This window comes from Heteronotia binoei, chromosome 7 (genome assembly GCF_032191835.1).
Source record: "Heteronotia binoei isolate CCM8104 ecotype False Entrance Well chromosome 7, APGP_CSIRO_Hbin_v1, whole genome shotgun sequence".
Classification (NCBI taxonomy): domain Eukaryota; kingdom Metazoa; phylum Chordata; class Lepidosauria; order Squamata; family Gekkonidae; genus Heteronotia; species Heteronotia binoei.
Window position 1 is genome coordinate 134747367 of NC_083229.1, and position 16515 is coordinate 134763881.

Genomic DNA, 16515 nt, shown 5'->3' on the forward strand with positions numbered 1-16515 from the left:
TTCTAATGTTGGCCTTGAAGGGAGGGAGGGAGGGAATGCAGGTATAGGGTGGGGTTGTCTGGAAAAAAAGTGTCCTGCCTTTTTCAAAGAAGCTAACTGGGATGTTATTCAACAGGGGATGCTACCTCTATGCCCTGAATAGCTTTGGTTGTCCCTTCCCATGCATTAAAGGGAGAGAACGTTTTCCTCCAGGCTGCTGCCTGTTACAACCCTGATGTGAAAATAACTGATCAATGTCTGACTGGACCTGCTACTCAGGACAAGAGTTGAGCAGGATGCCCCTGGTTCTTTCTATCAGCTGCAGCCCTTGGAGTGAGCCTGCGCCTCTCCCCAGCACAAACCAGGGCTCCAGCATTGGACACTGCACTCATTAGCATGCAAGCAACTGCTTCTGAACCTATGAGGAGCTGCTTCAAGGGACTGAAAAAGCACGCGCCAACATGCACCTGAAGTAGCCCACCCTGCAAACCTGAAGTGGTTTCAATGCAAGAACTCTTGCCCTGCCCCACCCCCTACCAATGGCAGACCAATGATCAGAGTCAGCACAAGGCAGCATCATTTGTTCCTGCCTATACCAGACTGTGTCACTCCGTGATGCTGGTGCAAGAGTATCCAGTGGGCCTCCCGTGGTTTCCAGCTTCAATCCCTAAAGGTTGCTCAGTTCAGCATGAGCCTTCTCTGCTGACCCTCCCACAAGGGGTCCGTTAAGATTGGTCCCTGCCTAGGTCACATGATGTGTCATCGGCAGAAATGTCGGGTCTTACGGCCTTTCTGCCATTTTGGATTCTGCCCTAGCCTACTATTTCTCTTTTATCGAATCATAAAGTGTGCAAATTTCACCAGCATAGTGCTTCAGCACACAAGGCTTAAAGAACATTAGCATTTTCTTGATGGAGGTTTTATCTACCCCAGTAAAAACTCAGAGATCCCACCACCATCTGTCTTGAAGCGCTTTGGGTTTTATTTGAATATTTCCAAAGACGGAAGCACACCTCATGGAATGCAGGGCACTTGCAGAGACTTCAGACGCTTTGTTCGGTAGATGATTTCACTCATGTGTGGCTCTCAAGTCCATCCCCGAATTATTCCTACACACCTTCTACCATCTGTCAAGTCTCCCTTAATTACTTTTAATAGGCTTTTCGGTCCCCTGACGCTCTACTGAGCAGGTGTGTGGAAACCTTGCTCTCTGAAGCAGATAATCAAGATGTGCCACTTCGCTGCTGACTACACAGAGCAAGAAAATGGAAGGCAGGCAGCATTTTTAATTAAAACTCAGGAAGAGCCGTGGCAGGGCACAAGGCTAAGGCGGGGAGCCAGGGGTGAAAGCTGAGGCATGAATAATGCAAATGGAATAAGAACAAAGAGGACCCCCCCCCCCACTACGTGCTCAGGGAAACAGGCTCCTTGTCAGCTGTCTGACCTAACAGACCTGAGATTTCAGCAGGGACACAGATCTCTACAAGAGACAGGGGGAGTGAAGTGGAACAATGCACCTCGACTTTGTGGGCTCAGGGGGCATCCAGACACAATGCCAGTGACACCCCCCCCCCCCCCCCCGTACATGGGTACATAACAGTCACAACATGCAGCATCCAGCCATCCTGCTTGCTGCCTCCAAGAGTGGGAGGCGTGAACGGGCTGAGCGATGCCACTGCATCAGGGATGTGTAATGGCAAGGCCCCCTTTGATAGTCCACACACACTCTGCAACCCAAGGCATCCCAGAAGCCCCTGCAGGTCCAAGACAGGCCAGCTTCACAACATTGCTCCCCTCGTGCTTCTCTCCAGCCACCAGGGAAGTTTTTCTCCCCTGCAGCGCTTGCGTCCTCTGCCACTAGTCCTTCTGCAGACTCAAAGGCTCCTTGACAACACTGGTCTTGCACACCAGGAAGTGCTAATGGCAGAGGACACAACCACAGCAATGGAGAAAAACCTCTGCAGTCATGGAGAGAAGCATGAGGAGAACTCTGTCCAAGGATCGGAGCTAACAGTTCCGTGCCAGTTACAGAGGGTGTGAGCACATACAGTAAGGGATGGGCGACCAGGGATCAGTTAGAGGAGTGAAAGGAAGGAAGAGCCCACGACCCTGAAGTGCTCTTGCTCATTTTTTTCCTACTTTGGCTTTCAGGCGCACTGTTTGCTTTACCTGTCTAGGTCAAAATGATGTGACTTCCTTAAAGTACAAGTTGCTCTCTGAATAATGCCCCTGCTTTGCTCACCAAAACTAGCTTTCTGTTGTCGCTATGCAGCTGACGTGTCTGTGGGTTTTGTCAAAAAACCTCCAGATGTGGCCTGGAGTTCTCCAGGAATTGCAACTGACTTCCAGACTGCAAAGGCTGGTTCCCTTGGGGGGGGGGGGGCGCTACCACAGATCTTACTGAATTTCCTCCCCAACTCACCCCCTCTACAGGTACTACCCCTAAATTTGCATGAATCTCCCAGGCTGCAATTGGTAACCCTAACTACAAACCAGAAGAGTTGCACATGTTCTTTAAAACCAGCACAACGCAAGTGCCTTCTGTAGGTGGGCATCTGTTCCTGTCAGGCAGGGCCTTTGTCTGAACAGAAGACGGGATTCCCTTCCCTGAACAGAAGCCGTTCCAAAACCAACAACACCCACCTTGAGTAGCAGCTGGTATTTTGTGATCCGCTGAACGGGTTTGATCAGGTAAGAGGAGATGGAGTTCGCCAGCCCATGCCGCTGTTGTATCTCCTGTGTTAAAAACAAAAATACACTTGAGTGTCCAAGAGACTGAGAAGGGGGTGAGGCCAAGCCAGAAAGGTTACAACGGAGCTTTGTGTTTCAACAGCGGGGAAAGACTCATTTGCTGCCTCAGTGCAAGCTCTCCTGAGCATGTCTGTTCATCTGTTTTCCAGTCTGACCCCAAATCCATACCACCAGTGTGGGTCAGGTACAAGAAGGAAAAGGAAAGGTCCCCTGTGCAAGCACCAGTCGTTTCCGACTCAGGGGTGATGACGCTTTCACAGTGTTTTCACGGCAGACTTTTTACGGGGTGGTTTGCCATTGCCTTCCTCAGTCATCTACGCTTCCCCCCCCAGCAAGCTGGGTACTCATTTTACCGACCACAGAAGGATGGAAGGCTGAGTCAACCTTGAGCCAGCTACCCGAAAACCCAGCTTCTGCCGGGGATCGAACTCAGGTCGTGAGCAGAGCTTAGACTGTAGTACTGAAACTTTAACACTCTGCGCCACGGAGCTCTTCAGGTACAACAGTGTGGTTACAAATTGGGGCTTGTGCCGAAAACAATACCGGTTTGTGTTTTGTCTATTTCAGGCAGCAAAGATAAACCAGGTTTTCTTTAGAATATCCAGTTTAAATCACTGTAACACTTAAGAGACCGAAGGCAGGGGTGTGCATTCGGTTCGGCCGAACTGAATCAACCGCCGAATCACCCGATTCGGCTGTATACGGAATCGCATACAGCCGAATCCAATTGGGGCCCATTATGCGGGAGCCGAGTATGGCTTCCCGTATACGTCCGTATAGATATTCAGAAGTATACGGAAATCCATGGAAAAGGTAGGGAAGGGGCTTCTGCAGCCTCAGGGGAGCTGCTTGCCTCCTTTCCCGTCTTTGGTAGCCTTTTCCCGCCTCTCCCATAGCCTCCCTGGGATCGGGGGGGGGGGGGAGCCCCAGCAGCTAATCCAAAGCATGCATTTGCAAAATGCATTGCAAATGCATGCTTTGCAGGGCTGTTGTGTAGCTGATCCCCCAGCCATCAGCAACATTGTTGTTCTTTTGATCTTTTGCTTACTTGGGCATCCAAGTAAGCACTGTTGTCTGGCTAATCACAGAGCAGTGCTATTTTTTTGAAACTGCTCTCTGTAGGGCCAGAGAACCTTTTTAAGGAGTCTGCCTGGCTGGACTCCTCCATCGCTGCTGTGTTGGTGTGTGTTGGTGTGAGAGAGAGATTGTGCTGTGCTGGCCCTTGGCCTCAGCTGCTGCTGCTCTCTCTCAGCCTTACCAGACTTGCCTGGAGTAGAGAAGACGTCTAAGGTAAGATAGTCTTGGGGTTCTTGTTTTTATTTTAGTTGGTAAAAGGACTTTTTAAGACTCAGAGTCCCTTTACTTATCCAGATTTTGGCGGTGGGTAGCTTATTTGGGGTTAGGGGTTTCTGCTGGAGGAGGGGGCCTGGGGTGGGGGGTTTTTTGCCAGTTTGCCCATATTTTACTTTAGTGAGAGGACTTTTAAAACTGCAGCGTTCTTTTACTTTTCCTGATTTGGGTGGCTTGGATTTCTTGGGGTTAGGGTGAAGGTTTTTTTGGCAAAGTTCCTGTATTGTTAAAAGTTAAGTTTTTTACTGTTTTAAAAGGATTCTGTGTTTGATTTATTGCTGCTGTGTTGTGCTGCTGTTGTTCCTTTTCTCTTCTGGTTCTTGGGGGGAGGCGCTGTTTGGCTTAATTTTCATTCTTTAAAAGGCCACTTTTTTAACAGTTGAGTTTCTTGGCCTTCTCCTGTTGTCCCTTCTCCTGGTTCTGGTTTTTTTTTTTGGGGGGGGGGGAGCTGGCACCTGGGAGAAAGACCCAGAACCAGCAGGCTTGTTGTGCTTGGCCAGCTCTCCCCATGTTGTTTGGGGCAGGGCTGGAGAGCTGGAATCTGTAGATTGTGTGCTCTGTGGCAGGGAAGCTGGCACCTGGGCGAGAGACCCAGAACCAGCAGGCTTGTTGTGCTTGGCCAGCTCTCCCCGTGTTGTTTGGGGCAGGGCTGGAGAGCTGGCATCTGTAGATTGTGTGTTCTATGGTAGGGAAGCTGGCACCTGGGCGAGAGACCCAGAACCAGCAGGCTTGTTGTGCTTGGCCAGCTCTCCCCGTGTTGTTTGGGGCAGGGCTGGGGAACTGGCATCTGTATATTGTGTGTTCTGTGGCAGGGAAGCTGGCACCTGGGTGAGAGACCCAGAGCCAGCATGCTTGTTGTGCTTGGCCAGCTCTTCCCGCGTTCTTTGGGGCAGGGCTGGAGAGCTGGCATCTGTAGATTGTGTGCTGGGTGAGAGACCCAGAGCCAGCATGCTTGTTGTGCTTGGCCAGCTCTCCCCGCGTTCTTTGGGGCAGGGCTGGAGAGCTGGCATCTGGGTTTGCTGCAGCCAGGTCTGCAGAGCAGACCTTGAGCAGATTGTGTTTTGTGTGGCAGGGTTCATAGAGTAGATAGATGTATATAGTGCATTTGGGTCCTATAGAGATTCTCGAGTGTGAAGTTAGGTTTGGCTTTGGGTGCCCCAGGAATTGGACCCCCTGGCCCAATCTTTTTGGGACTTGGGGGGGTTTGTAGGGGAGAGTACCCTGCAAATTTGGGGGCTCTCCCTCAAACCCCCTCCCCTCCAGGCGGCTTCAAATATACCCTATTTGCCATTGATTTCAATGGCCCATAGGGTATAATGGGGCCGTATATTCAGAAATAGCCACACATCTACCATATATGCAGCTATTCCGACTACGGAATTCAGAAATATACGGGATTCTGTATCCCCCCCCCCCCCCGTATATTTCCGAATTGGTGCACTACCGAATTATTTTTTTTTTGCACATCCCTAACTGAAGGTCAGTTCCTTGCAATTTATTTTAACATTAAAATGCCAAGACCCTCCCACCTTCCACCATCCTTATAGCAGACCCAACCCCACAAATACAAAAAGCCCCTGGGCCACTTTGGCCCCAGGGACCCTCCTCCAAGGAGAGTGGCCCTTCTGCCAGGGCCGGAGGAAGCCTTCAGAGCCACCTCTTGAGACGCCGGCTGCAGAGCTCATCGCCCAGGGAGAGAAGAGCCTCCTGGTGGGCCTTGGTCTGTTTATTCAGGAGATTTATATTCTGCCCTTTCCTGCCAACAACTCAGGGTGGATTTCAACATCATTACACAATTAAAAGAAGAGCATGAATGTCAATAAGAACAATCATAGAACAGTTTACCTCATAAACAGGAGACAAAAATAATTTACAAAATTTCCAGCTGGCTGCTGAATCCAGTCGAATATCATGTCGTGACTGGGCCATCGGACAGACACTGCGGCACACAAGGGAGGCCAGCTGCCTCAGCCCAAGGCCATGGGGAACTTCTGCTTCCTCCGGAGAATGCCTGGATGTGCTGAGGGGGTCCCAAAGCACACCCCCTTCTCCCAGCCTGCCATCTCCAGAGGGGCTCTCGGGGGATCCGTGGCTCCAGCTGCCCCTCCACCCTCCTGCCAGCCGGCCGGCATCTCCCCCAAAGCGAGTCTGGCTGAGTGCAGTGGTGGGGCCAGGGAAGTGGGCACAGGATCACCACTGGGATCTCACTGATGGAATATCCAAGGCCAGCGGGTCAAGGACATCACAGGTGTCCAAAATCCTCTTTTGCCACCCGAAACAGCAGCCTCATGAGCACCATGTCAGGCATGGCAGCCGCAAACTGACATGCTTCTTCACTAGAACATCCACAGGGTATGAGGAGGGTCTCCATAACGCTTCCACCTCCTCCCGTGCCCCCCCTTACTGTCCACCTGCTGACTATAAATGCCCTGGGCAGGAGCGTGTGTGTGTGTGTGCGCTGTTGTGTGTACTACTCCTGCTATGTGCTGGGTGGCCCCTCACTTTTCTGAACTGAGGAACAGTCAGCAAAGCAGAAGAGCAACCTGTTTCCTGACTCCAGGGGTGGCTGAGCACAGCAGGATGCCCTCCTCTCCCTCCAATGAGAAGAGGGGCGTGGCCTTCACTAGGTTGCCTGCAGAGCTGGTTTTTCTCCAAGAGGCCCTGCAACAGCCGAGGGCATTCATAAAGAGCAGCCCCTCCCCAAGATGGGCACTAGTGAGCACCTCGAAGGAAAGGGAAGAGAGCTGAAGACAAGGCCTCCTTGGCATGTAAATAATCCGCAAGAGCCAAGGCTCAGCTTCTTCTGTTGTGGTCCCAGAGGCAGAGTTAAGGAGCAAGAAATCTTGGGACAAGACAGCAAAATCTCGCCCCGCCCACAATACTCCCTGCTGGCTTCAAAAGCAACAAGTCCTTCAGTAATCAGTTCTATGATTCTATGCATTTTTTTGTCTGAGCTCAGCACAGCAGCTACAACTCTCAGCACCAGAATAAGGTGTCCCCAGATCCAAACCTGGCCTCGGCCATCAGCTCATTAGGCAGCCCAGAAAAGCCACTCAGTTACCCCAGCAATACAAAGGTATCAATACCAACCTATTCTACAGGATTCTTAAGGGCTGCCAAGATGACAACTAAGAAATATTCTGTAGACTGAAGAACTGTATAATTTTATGACCGTCATCCATCATGATGGAGTGGTTACAGATCTGGCTTATTCATTCCAATCCAGTACGAATGTGCCCCCCCTCCCCAAAAAGCCCCAAGGAGACCGCAAAAGATTCTACACTTAAACGTTTCAACTTTCTGCAAATTGAGAGCAGGACTTCTTGGCCAACGTCTCCTTTTTGACCACAGGTGGCAGAAGACAGTCAGAGGTGCAGCACAGCCCCGAGCAGCCCTTGGCCAAGATGAGTCCATTCACAGAGGTCCCTGTTCTCCCAATGCTGGAGGAAGGGATTTGGGGGTGGGTGGAAGCTTCAGCCTTGGCTGAACAGAATAGGACATAAGCATCATCTGCCTCACTGGAATGTCAGCTATTCCTCATCGTTTCAAACATGCTACCCCATTTTCAAGTATTGCTTATAGCTGTTGGTTGCAACTTCAGTGCAAAAAAATAAATTATCTGGATTGTAAATAGCATCCTTTGGGTTCTTCCTGCAATCCACGAGAACTGTTATGCTACTCTTCTGTAGGCAGGTACTGAGTGAGCATTACAAAAGGATTAACTCTAATGCTGACCAAATGGATCTTGTCTGCAAAGGCAGACCTTTGCCCTTCAACACAGTTCAGCAGTGAGACGCAGATGCCCCCAATCTTGAAAGAGATGAGCCTCCTCTCCACTGCTCTGCACCCCATGCCACTAAGGGGCTTCAGACAGCAGGCTCTTCAGATTGCACTGGCCACATTAAGCTGCTGAGTGTATTTTAAGCTTCTGCTTGCAGGTTTCTACACCTAAGCAGTTGTCACCTCTGGAAGCACAGTTATTCTCTCACTGAAAGCAGTGATATTCTGTATGTTGTCCAGATTTTGCACACACCGAGGCCTAAGAGCTCTGCACAACCATGTAGTCACTGGAAACCTAAGAGCATATGTGGTCACATTCTTTCATGAGCACACAGATCACCAATGCTCTGCATCCCCAGGACTGTGGGCACTCTGTGATTTTGGGCTAGCCCACTTGAATCATGGAAGTTAATATTAGGTGGTAAATCTTGGTATTATTAGCAGTAAACACATACACAAATCCCAAGTTTCTACCTTTTTGGCTACAGATACAAGCCTGAAGGAGTTGCTGAAGTATCTGATGAGATTTTCAACACCAAAGAAGCACTCAGTCAGTTTCCACAGGGGAAAATGTTAGTGCTGTGGCTGTCCCCACTTCCTGCCGGCAAAGAACTAAGCAAAGAAAATTTGCATGTTTGCATAGTTTAAACAACCTGCATATACCTTCGGGCCAAGTGGAGCTGCCTTTCAATTTCTTCCTGCAGTACAGATTATACCTACAAAGATGCTTTCTTACTGATACCAAGTGAGTAATGCTCCCCCCACCCCTTTCCAGTGATGCCCCCTCAGGAAGGGGCTGCAGAATGGTAATTAACAGAAGCACTGAAGCTGACCAAACCACCCCCCGTGTCTGCGTGAGCAGGCTTCAGAGGTTCAATCCAAATCTTCAGATCCTGATACTCACATCAAAGTAAGCCCCTGCATGCTCCAATATCAACTGGGTGGAGTCTGGCTTGTTTTTGCAGTAGGTCACATACATCTGGAATTTGTCTGCCTGCAAAAAAACATGCATACATTTCAATAGCTTCTTACACTTACTCAAAAAAGTTTAGCTCACTGAGGATCATTTTCTTATTGTGATCAACTGGGTGAAGAAATGAAGCATAAGGCGAAGAGCAAGAAAACAGGATGGGCAAACTTGGTTTTAGACTTGGAATTAGACTTGGTTGACCCTGCTGTTTGCAAGGCGTTTGTGGGTGCACCTTCAGCTGATCCTCAGCAGAATGCACCGGCCGCCGATAAGAGTTTTGAATCTAGTTTAAGGCACCAGTTCTAATTTTTAAGACCCTGAATGGCCAGGGACTAATATACCTGGGAGATCACCTCTCCCCATATATACTCCGAAGGGCCCTAAGATCGGCCAATCAACACCGACTAGCAATCCCTGATCCAAAAGACGTCTGTCTAGCCTCAACTAGGGCCAGGGCCTTTTCAGCCCAGGCCCTGACTTGGCGGGATGAACTCCCTATAGAGACCAGGGCCCTGTGGGAATTGTTACAAGACAGAGCTAGTCTGCCTATTTGAGGCAGTAGATGACCAATAGGACAGGCCCTCCTGCCAACCTGCTTCCACCTGGCTCATATGGCCTAAACTGTCAATCGAAGCTGTTGGTCTGAATTAGCATTGAGCAGATTAGTTATTACCATCTGATCAGACCAAGGAACTAACGTGTGTAATCCAAATGTTATTTAAACTGATGCAATTTTCAAAACTTTTTAAAGATAATTTATTATATGATGCATTTATTGTCTAACTTCGCTGCTGTAAACCCCCCTCCCCCAAGCCTGCTTCAGCAGGATGGAAACCACACAAATAAATAAATAACGTGTGTGTTGAGATGTGATTAAGATACAGCATGTATTCTTCTAAACAGAAGTAATTAAAGTCATCAACCACTGTCATATCCTTTAACAAAAAAAATCTCAAAACAGACAAGAACTACATTCTAATGTTACTGAGTATTAATTCCCTTGTCTCTCTTTGTATTATATAACATTCCTCTTCAGCCTCTTGGACACAGAGAAAATTTCCATTTCTTGGAGCCTTATCCCCCCCCGCCCCATTTTTGAGAGGACAACAGCTAGAACTACAACAACCTGACATAAAATGAGCTGTCTTACCCACGTAACAAAACAGTGCCCAACATCTTCAGGGAGTTGCTCATATTTCTCAAGCTCTTTCAAGAATATACTGCGAATCAGAAGGAGAAGAATTAATGGACATTTTAACACTCCTCTCCCCCCAGCAAGCTTTTACCAGGAGGTCTTCATTGGATGCAGGCTGGCTCAGGTGGGCAGCTGTGTTGGTCTGAAGCAACAGAACAAAGTGTGGGTCTAGCTGGACACAACGTTTTATTCTGGGTAGAAGCTTTTGTGTGCATGAAGAAGTATCTGAAGGAGTGTGCATGCACACGAAAGTTTATATGCACAATTACACTTTGTTCCATTGGATGCAGTATCCTACAATCATGCCAAATTATGGCAACACTCCTGCAGCAGTTGAAGTGTTTGTTGCCGTTTTTCTACTGGAAGAATTAACTATAAGGCTTAAAGCACTTCTACTAAAATTAATGCAATTTAAATATGCTCAATTTTGGCAGGATCACACCACCAAGGTACAAACAAAAGAGAAGGGCAACTCTGGGGTGTCATTACTTGATAAAAAAACCACCTGTAATCATTGAAGGCCAATTCACATGATCTGAAATTGGTCCTGAGTACCCAGGGAAAGACCTCTGTGGACTCAGGGGGATGGACAATCTTATCACCTCCTGGTCCTTCTTCTCCACGTTTCTCCCCCTTGCAGTTCCTTCCTTCCTTCCCACCTCCTTTGGGTCATTCCCCACTGTCTAATGCTTCCCCTGGTTCCTCCCTCCCTTCATTCCCTTTCAAGTTCTCCCCTCCCTTTTGCCCCATTTCTTCTTTCCCACCTGCACTCCGCCACACACCCACACCAACACCCGTTCATCTAAAATGAACTGCAATATCATTTCAGATTATTTAGGCAACCGCAGACATCAGTGATGTTCTTTGTGGCTGCCCACAAAATGAGATCTTGGCATTTTAAACCTCTGCTATCCCCCTCCTGGTTTTTTTTACAAGCAACAGATTAAAGACACATCATGGGAAGAGGTTGGGAATATTCTGCTAGCCAACATTGGGGTTTCATGACTACTATAAAAAGGGTAGATCACATCAAACTGGTATATGAGCATTTCCAGCAGAGGCCCGGATGAGACATGAGGAGGGATTATTCTGGGTGTGGATGGAGGACAGTCCCATTGAAATCTGAGAAGCAGGCAGTGTCGCAGCAAGACTGAGACGGCCAGGCTGCACAAATCTGCAACACAGAAGTCTCTATTTTGTTCCTTCTTCAGGCACCAGCACTTGGCATTTCTATATCGTTTCTAAGATGGAATGAAGGTCACTAGAAATGGGAAAGTGGGCATTTAGGAACATAATACATTCACCATAGCCATATACTTGGCATACATTCATAGAGAACAAAATTACATATTCACGAAACCTGAGAGCATCACTGCTGCTCTCACTCACTTGTTATGGAATTCATAAATCTCCTGCATGTTCCCAAAGATGATGTGCTCCTTGTTGACAATGCCAGGGGGGATCTCCTCCACGCCACTCGTCATTTCCCACAGGTAGGTCTGGTCCAGAGGAAAAGAGAAAAGGAAGCACTATGGATCTGCTGCACAGCACCCAGCTAGGAGCAAATATTCCAAGGAACAGAACTTTGTAGTGAAAAGGGAATTGCAAAACCTGCAGTTTGCAAAAAGATAAGTTACAGTTCTCCGATTCCCCCCCACCCCAGGTTAACACACCAGTTCTTGACACTGGACCCAGTTCTCTGTGGTATGACACAACGACAAATTAAAATCCAAGCATTTCTGTTTTGTACAGATGCTACGGAGCATGAGCTCCCTCTAGTTTTAACAATACCTGGGAACTGCTGTCCAAAGAATGAGTTGGTTCTCGAATGTGCGACATGCATAAAGGAAGCATTAACAGGGGATCATCCCCGCAAAAATAACACCAAACCCTCACAAAATCCAGTTCACAGCACTCTGGAAAGCGCAACACGTGATGCTCGTGGACCGTCACGGGGATTTCAATGCAGCCAAGAAGAGGAGGTGGAGCAAGGCAGCGGGGGGGGGGGGGGGGGCCTCAGAGGCCAGCTCAGGATAGGCACGGCATGGCTTGACCCTGGCATGACAGTGGCAGCATTCCCCAGCAAGCAAAGGGCTCAGGGAGTCCTGGGGCTGGGAGACTTACATCCATGCACTCTCGAAGGTCTCGGACATAAGCCTTCTCGGTCTGAATGAGCTCAGCCATAATGAACCTGGACAACAACCGAGAGAAAAGCACATCAGCTTGACAGAGTTCCCACTCATCTCTCCCTTTTTCATCACATCATGAGAGAACACAGCGGAGCACCTTGAGGGAAGGGGATGTCTCAGACTACTCCTCTTAGATCATGGTTTGGATCAGGGTCTTTTGGGGGGTAGAAAAAGCCCAGCAGGAATTCATTTGCATAGCAGGCCACACCCCGGGATGCTAGGCCAGCAGGGACTGCATTCCTGCTCCAAAAAAGCCCTGGTTTGAGTGCCTCTTACTGGCGAGAGCTCCTTCGTGGGGATGCAAGAATCTTCTCTGCTGGAGAGAATGTGCCTTGGCCTGAGGACAATCAGAAAGCCCAGAAAAAAGCACTCTCCCCCTTTTTCTCCCAAGGCCTTTTTTCATTTCTTTTTCTGATAGAAAAACTGGACATTTTGGAGAGTACATAAACACTCCAATGAAATGTTTTCTCTTTTAGAATGAGTTAAAGACAAGATGGGCATGCTGTAGACATGGACAGCTCTTAAACCCAAGATACATCTCAGTACTGAGATGGGTTCCTCCTCACCTTCATGAGGGGATCACACAGTCCATGGACTCATAGAGCTGGAAGGCACCTCCAGTCATCTAGTCCAGCCCCCTGCACAATGCAGGAAATTCACAAATACCAGGAGATGGCAAAAGCCTCCGGGATCCCTGGCAAAATGGCCTGGAGGAAAATTGCTCCCTGACCCCAAAGTGGCCACCAGCATTGCCCTGAGGCAGCCCTCCCTGCCCTCCTTCTCAGGACTGCCTCGCATGCCTTCGGCTGTCCTTTTCACCTCTTGATCAAGCCATGAGGTGCACACAGGCCAGGTAAAAAGTAATATATTGCCCTACCTTGAAAGAGGGACAAAAAGTGGGACAGAAGCTCCACCAAAGCCTCAGAGGAAAACTGGAAGTTTCATTGAGAACTTAACCGTCTCTCTAACCATAGAGCAGAAATTAAGGGGCACCTTAGTGTAGGGTACAGTTTCCCCTCAAATACAGGGTATTTCTGTAATTTTGCCTGTACCCAACTAAGGCATTTATAACTTTTAAATTCCACAAATTTGTCAAACATTGCAATTTTATTCATGATGCATTTTATGTTGTTAAAGCAGTAAAATTAGTTTCGGTTTGACAGGACAGCAAGCATCTCACAGAGTTCAATTCCACCACCCCCCTCCCCAAAAACACCCACCACTTTAAGATTTCGGGAAGGAGATTTTACATCTCTAGATATAAAGCACCAGCATTAGGGAGGCAGAGTAGCAGGATGCAACCCACAGGGAGCGTTTCAACACCATGACACAGAAAATGATTAGATGGAGTAACAGTTGAAGAAGGTAGAACGCCATCCACAGTTTCAGATGAAATTGGAAAAAAATAGTTATACCATAATTTAGAGAGACAGAGGAACACTATTCAATGATACAAGGAGTGTTAACTGCTGCCTTTTGAAACACAGATCTTACAAGTGACCTCTCCACTCTCTCTCTCACTGCTCCCCATGGTGGGGAGAAGAGTATAAGCACAGCCCCGCCTGCCACTGTCCTCCCAGAGAGAATGATCACAGCAGCCTCTGTGCAAGGGCTTTTTCTGTGGGTTTCATGGAGTTCTTCCAGGCTTTTAGATGTTTCAAGCTCTGGAGTGGGGCTTCAAAGAAAGAGTTTATGGTTTTCATAGCATTTGTATCTAAGGAATTATTGTAAAAGCTTTGGGAGAGAAGGGGAAGGTGGTCTATAAATATTCATTCATTCAAAGCAAGTGTCGATGGGCTTAGTGGAACAGGAGATTCGGCACAGGATCCATTTTTAACAACAAGCAGAAGAGGCTAGGTGGGGGGAGCTTAGATTTAAAAAGGTAAAGGTAGTCCCTTGTGCAAGTGCCAGTTGTTTCCGACTCTGGAGTGATGTCGCATCACGACGTTTTCACAGCAGACTTTTTACGGGGTGGTTTGCCATTGCCTTCCCCAGTCATCTACACTTTCCCCCCAGCAAGCTGGGTATTCATTTTACCGACCTCAGAAGGATGGAAGGCTGAGTCAACCTTGAGCCGGCTATCTAAACCCCGCTTCCGCCAGGATCGAACTCAGGTCGTGAGCAGAGAGCTCAGGTTGCAGTACTGCAGCTTTACCACTCTGAGCCACGGGGCTCTTTTAGTTTAGGTTTAGCAAGAGCTTAAACATGATGTGCTTTAAAGTAACCCCTGTCATGACAAGGCCCTGGAGGAAAACCCCACCGAGAACACGAAGGAGACCGTGCAAAAGAGGAGCAGCAGCAGCCCTTTCAGAAACAGGTGCCAGGCCATAACATCCTGGGTTGCAGCTTTATACGAAGGATGCTTGCACTCTGCCACCCTCCGATTGTGACTTGTGTCTTCTAGTACCTTATGACTGCTACAACTGTAACATTTGCAAACATAATATTTACAATTTATATAGGTTGCTGCCAGAACAAAATGTTTGCACTAGTGCAAATTCCAGATTCATCCTATGTCTCCACTATAGCGACACAGAATGAAACACCAAGGGGTTGGGGGGGGGGGCAAACATGATGCCAAACCATGTGCAAAGATTTCTATGGGGGAGGAAAACCAACAGCCTTACTCTTTCCTGCGGGCAGATTTCCTCTTCTCCTCGTTAAGCTCATGAGCAGCATCTCGCAGTTTCACCTCTGACCCAGGCGCGCTGGCTGGGATAATGTCTAGCTGCAGGCTTTTGCTCTGGGTGGGGAGGAGAGAAAGAGGACAGAATTAGGGGAGATGGCAGGAAAAGAAAGGGCAGCTGCCCCATTAGAAGCTCACAGCAGTCAAATGAAGCCAGCCAACCTCTCTCCTACCAGAACGATTGCCAGCACTCACCGATTTATTGGAATCCGAAGAGATCCCCAGGGCTTTCTCTAGAGAGGTCCTGTATTTTTCCATACGCAGAGAGAAGTCCCGGTACCTTTTGTCCACGGCTGTGACACATTTTTTAATCTCTGCAGCATGGGCATGTCCCTTTTCACAAAAGCCATCCGCCAGCTGTATCAACAGCTTCACCCTCTCTTTGGTTTGCTGCGGGAAACACAAAAGAGACAGGATGGCTGCAAGGCAAAGTCACTCTCCGTCCCCAACAACAGAGAAAAGTCCTGTCAAATAATGCAGCACTGGATGTTGTCAGGGTCCCACTCATTTACAAGTTGTTAATGTTTTGGTAAGAGAAAGACAGATCAAAACAGTCTTTTCCCCCAATCAAGTTAAGAAGGGGATTTATTTCCAGCTTTGGGAGGGCGATCTGCAAAGCAAGGAGGGGGGGGGGGCGTGATCCCGTCGAGCTGCCCTCACCATCCCCTACCTAATTATAGGTCTCTCAAAACATTTCAAAATAAGGAAAACAGGGTGGAAGTTTCTAGTCCTTGTGGTGACAGAAGGAAAGCAAGTCATGACAGGGAGACACGATGACTTCTGGTGGTTCCCCCCCCCACAAGGACACCCACCATCTCTTGCCCTCCTGTTGATTCCAGACCAATGTCTCAGTTGTCCCCTACCCTTGCAGCTCCTCTTCTCAATAATCTAAATGTCAAGTAACTGGAGAAACAAACAGTTTTGCACTTCTTTCTTTAAAAGCAGAACTTTTTCAAAAACAGGTAGAATGATTCCAGATAAAAACTAGAACTAGTAGCATTCCAGCAATAATGTCAATATGCTCCTTCCCCTTTTAACATTATTCTCTCCTAGGAAAGAGACCCATTGGGGGACTACAGCAGGGTCCAGAAAGAGGCTCTGAGCAAGCGCCTCGGCCCCTCGGGGAGGGAAGTGGTGCTGTGACTGGTGGCCCCACTTGCACAGGCCGCATAAGAGAGAAGAGCCCCCCTTCGGGGAGAAAGCAGCCTGCCCCTGTGGCCGATACCTGCCTCCCCCCTCCCCAATCAAAGAGAGACCACCGTTCCCAAACCAGGGGGCCAGCAGCCACTTCTCCCCCATGCAATGAACTGTGGAGGAGGTTTCATTTCCTTTTTTCTTTTTTGAGGCCCCAATCCAGGGGGGGGGTCTCTCTTCTCCCCCCTCACCCCCCAGCCGTCCTCACAGTTCATCTTTCCATCTCTTGAGTGGCCCTGATCCTCTGAGGGGGGAGTCCAGCAGAGAGGAAGGGGTTGCTGGCCGGAATTTCCAGTTTCTATGGGGGGAGGGGCCACTGAGGCTGGTGCAGCTGGGCCGAGACTGTTTGGGGTGGTGCAGGGGTGCTGTGTGGGGCGGAGGAGGAGGCCAAGGGGGGTGGCTTGTGTTGTGAGCTGGCAGG

At 48.8% G+C, this 16515-nt stretch overlaps 1 protein-coding gene across 4 annotated transcripts in view; it reads right to left on the reverse strand.

The window, feature by feature from the left end:
* The window catches only part of TRIO (trio Rho guanine nucleotide exchange factor), a 287901-nt gene that overhangs the window by 120266 nt on the left and 151120 nt on the right, over window positions 1-16515 (reverse strand). For all 4 annotated transcript variants that reach the window (XM_060244315.1, XM_060244316.1, XM_060244317.1 and 1 more), the window contains exons 22-28: window positions 15096-15290; window positions 14842-14957; window positions 12150-12216; window positions 11415-11524; window positions 9981-10050; window positions 8765-8854; window positions 2623-2715 (exon numbers count right to left, since the gene is read on the reverse strand). In XM_060244315.1, the coding sequence (XP_060100298.1) occupies window positions 2623-2715; window positions 8765-8854; window positions 9981-10050; window positions 11415-11524; window positions 12150-12216; window positions 14842-14957; window positions 15096-15290 (741 nt within the window). The remainder of the gene's footprint in view (window positions 1-2622; window positions 2716-8764; window positions 8855-9980; window positions 10051-11414; window positions 11525-12149; window positions 12217-14841; window positions 14958-15095; window positions 15291-16515) is intronic.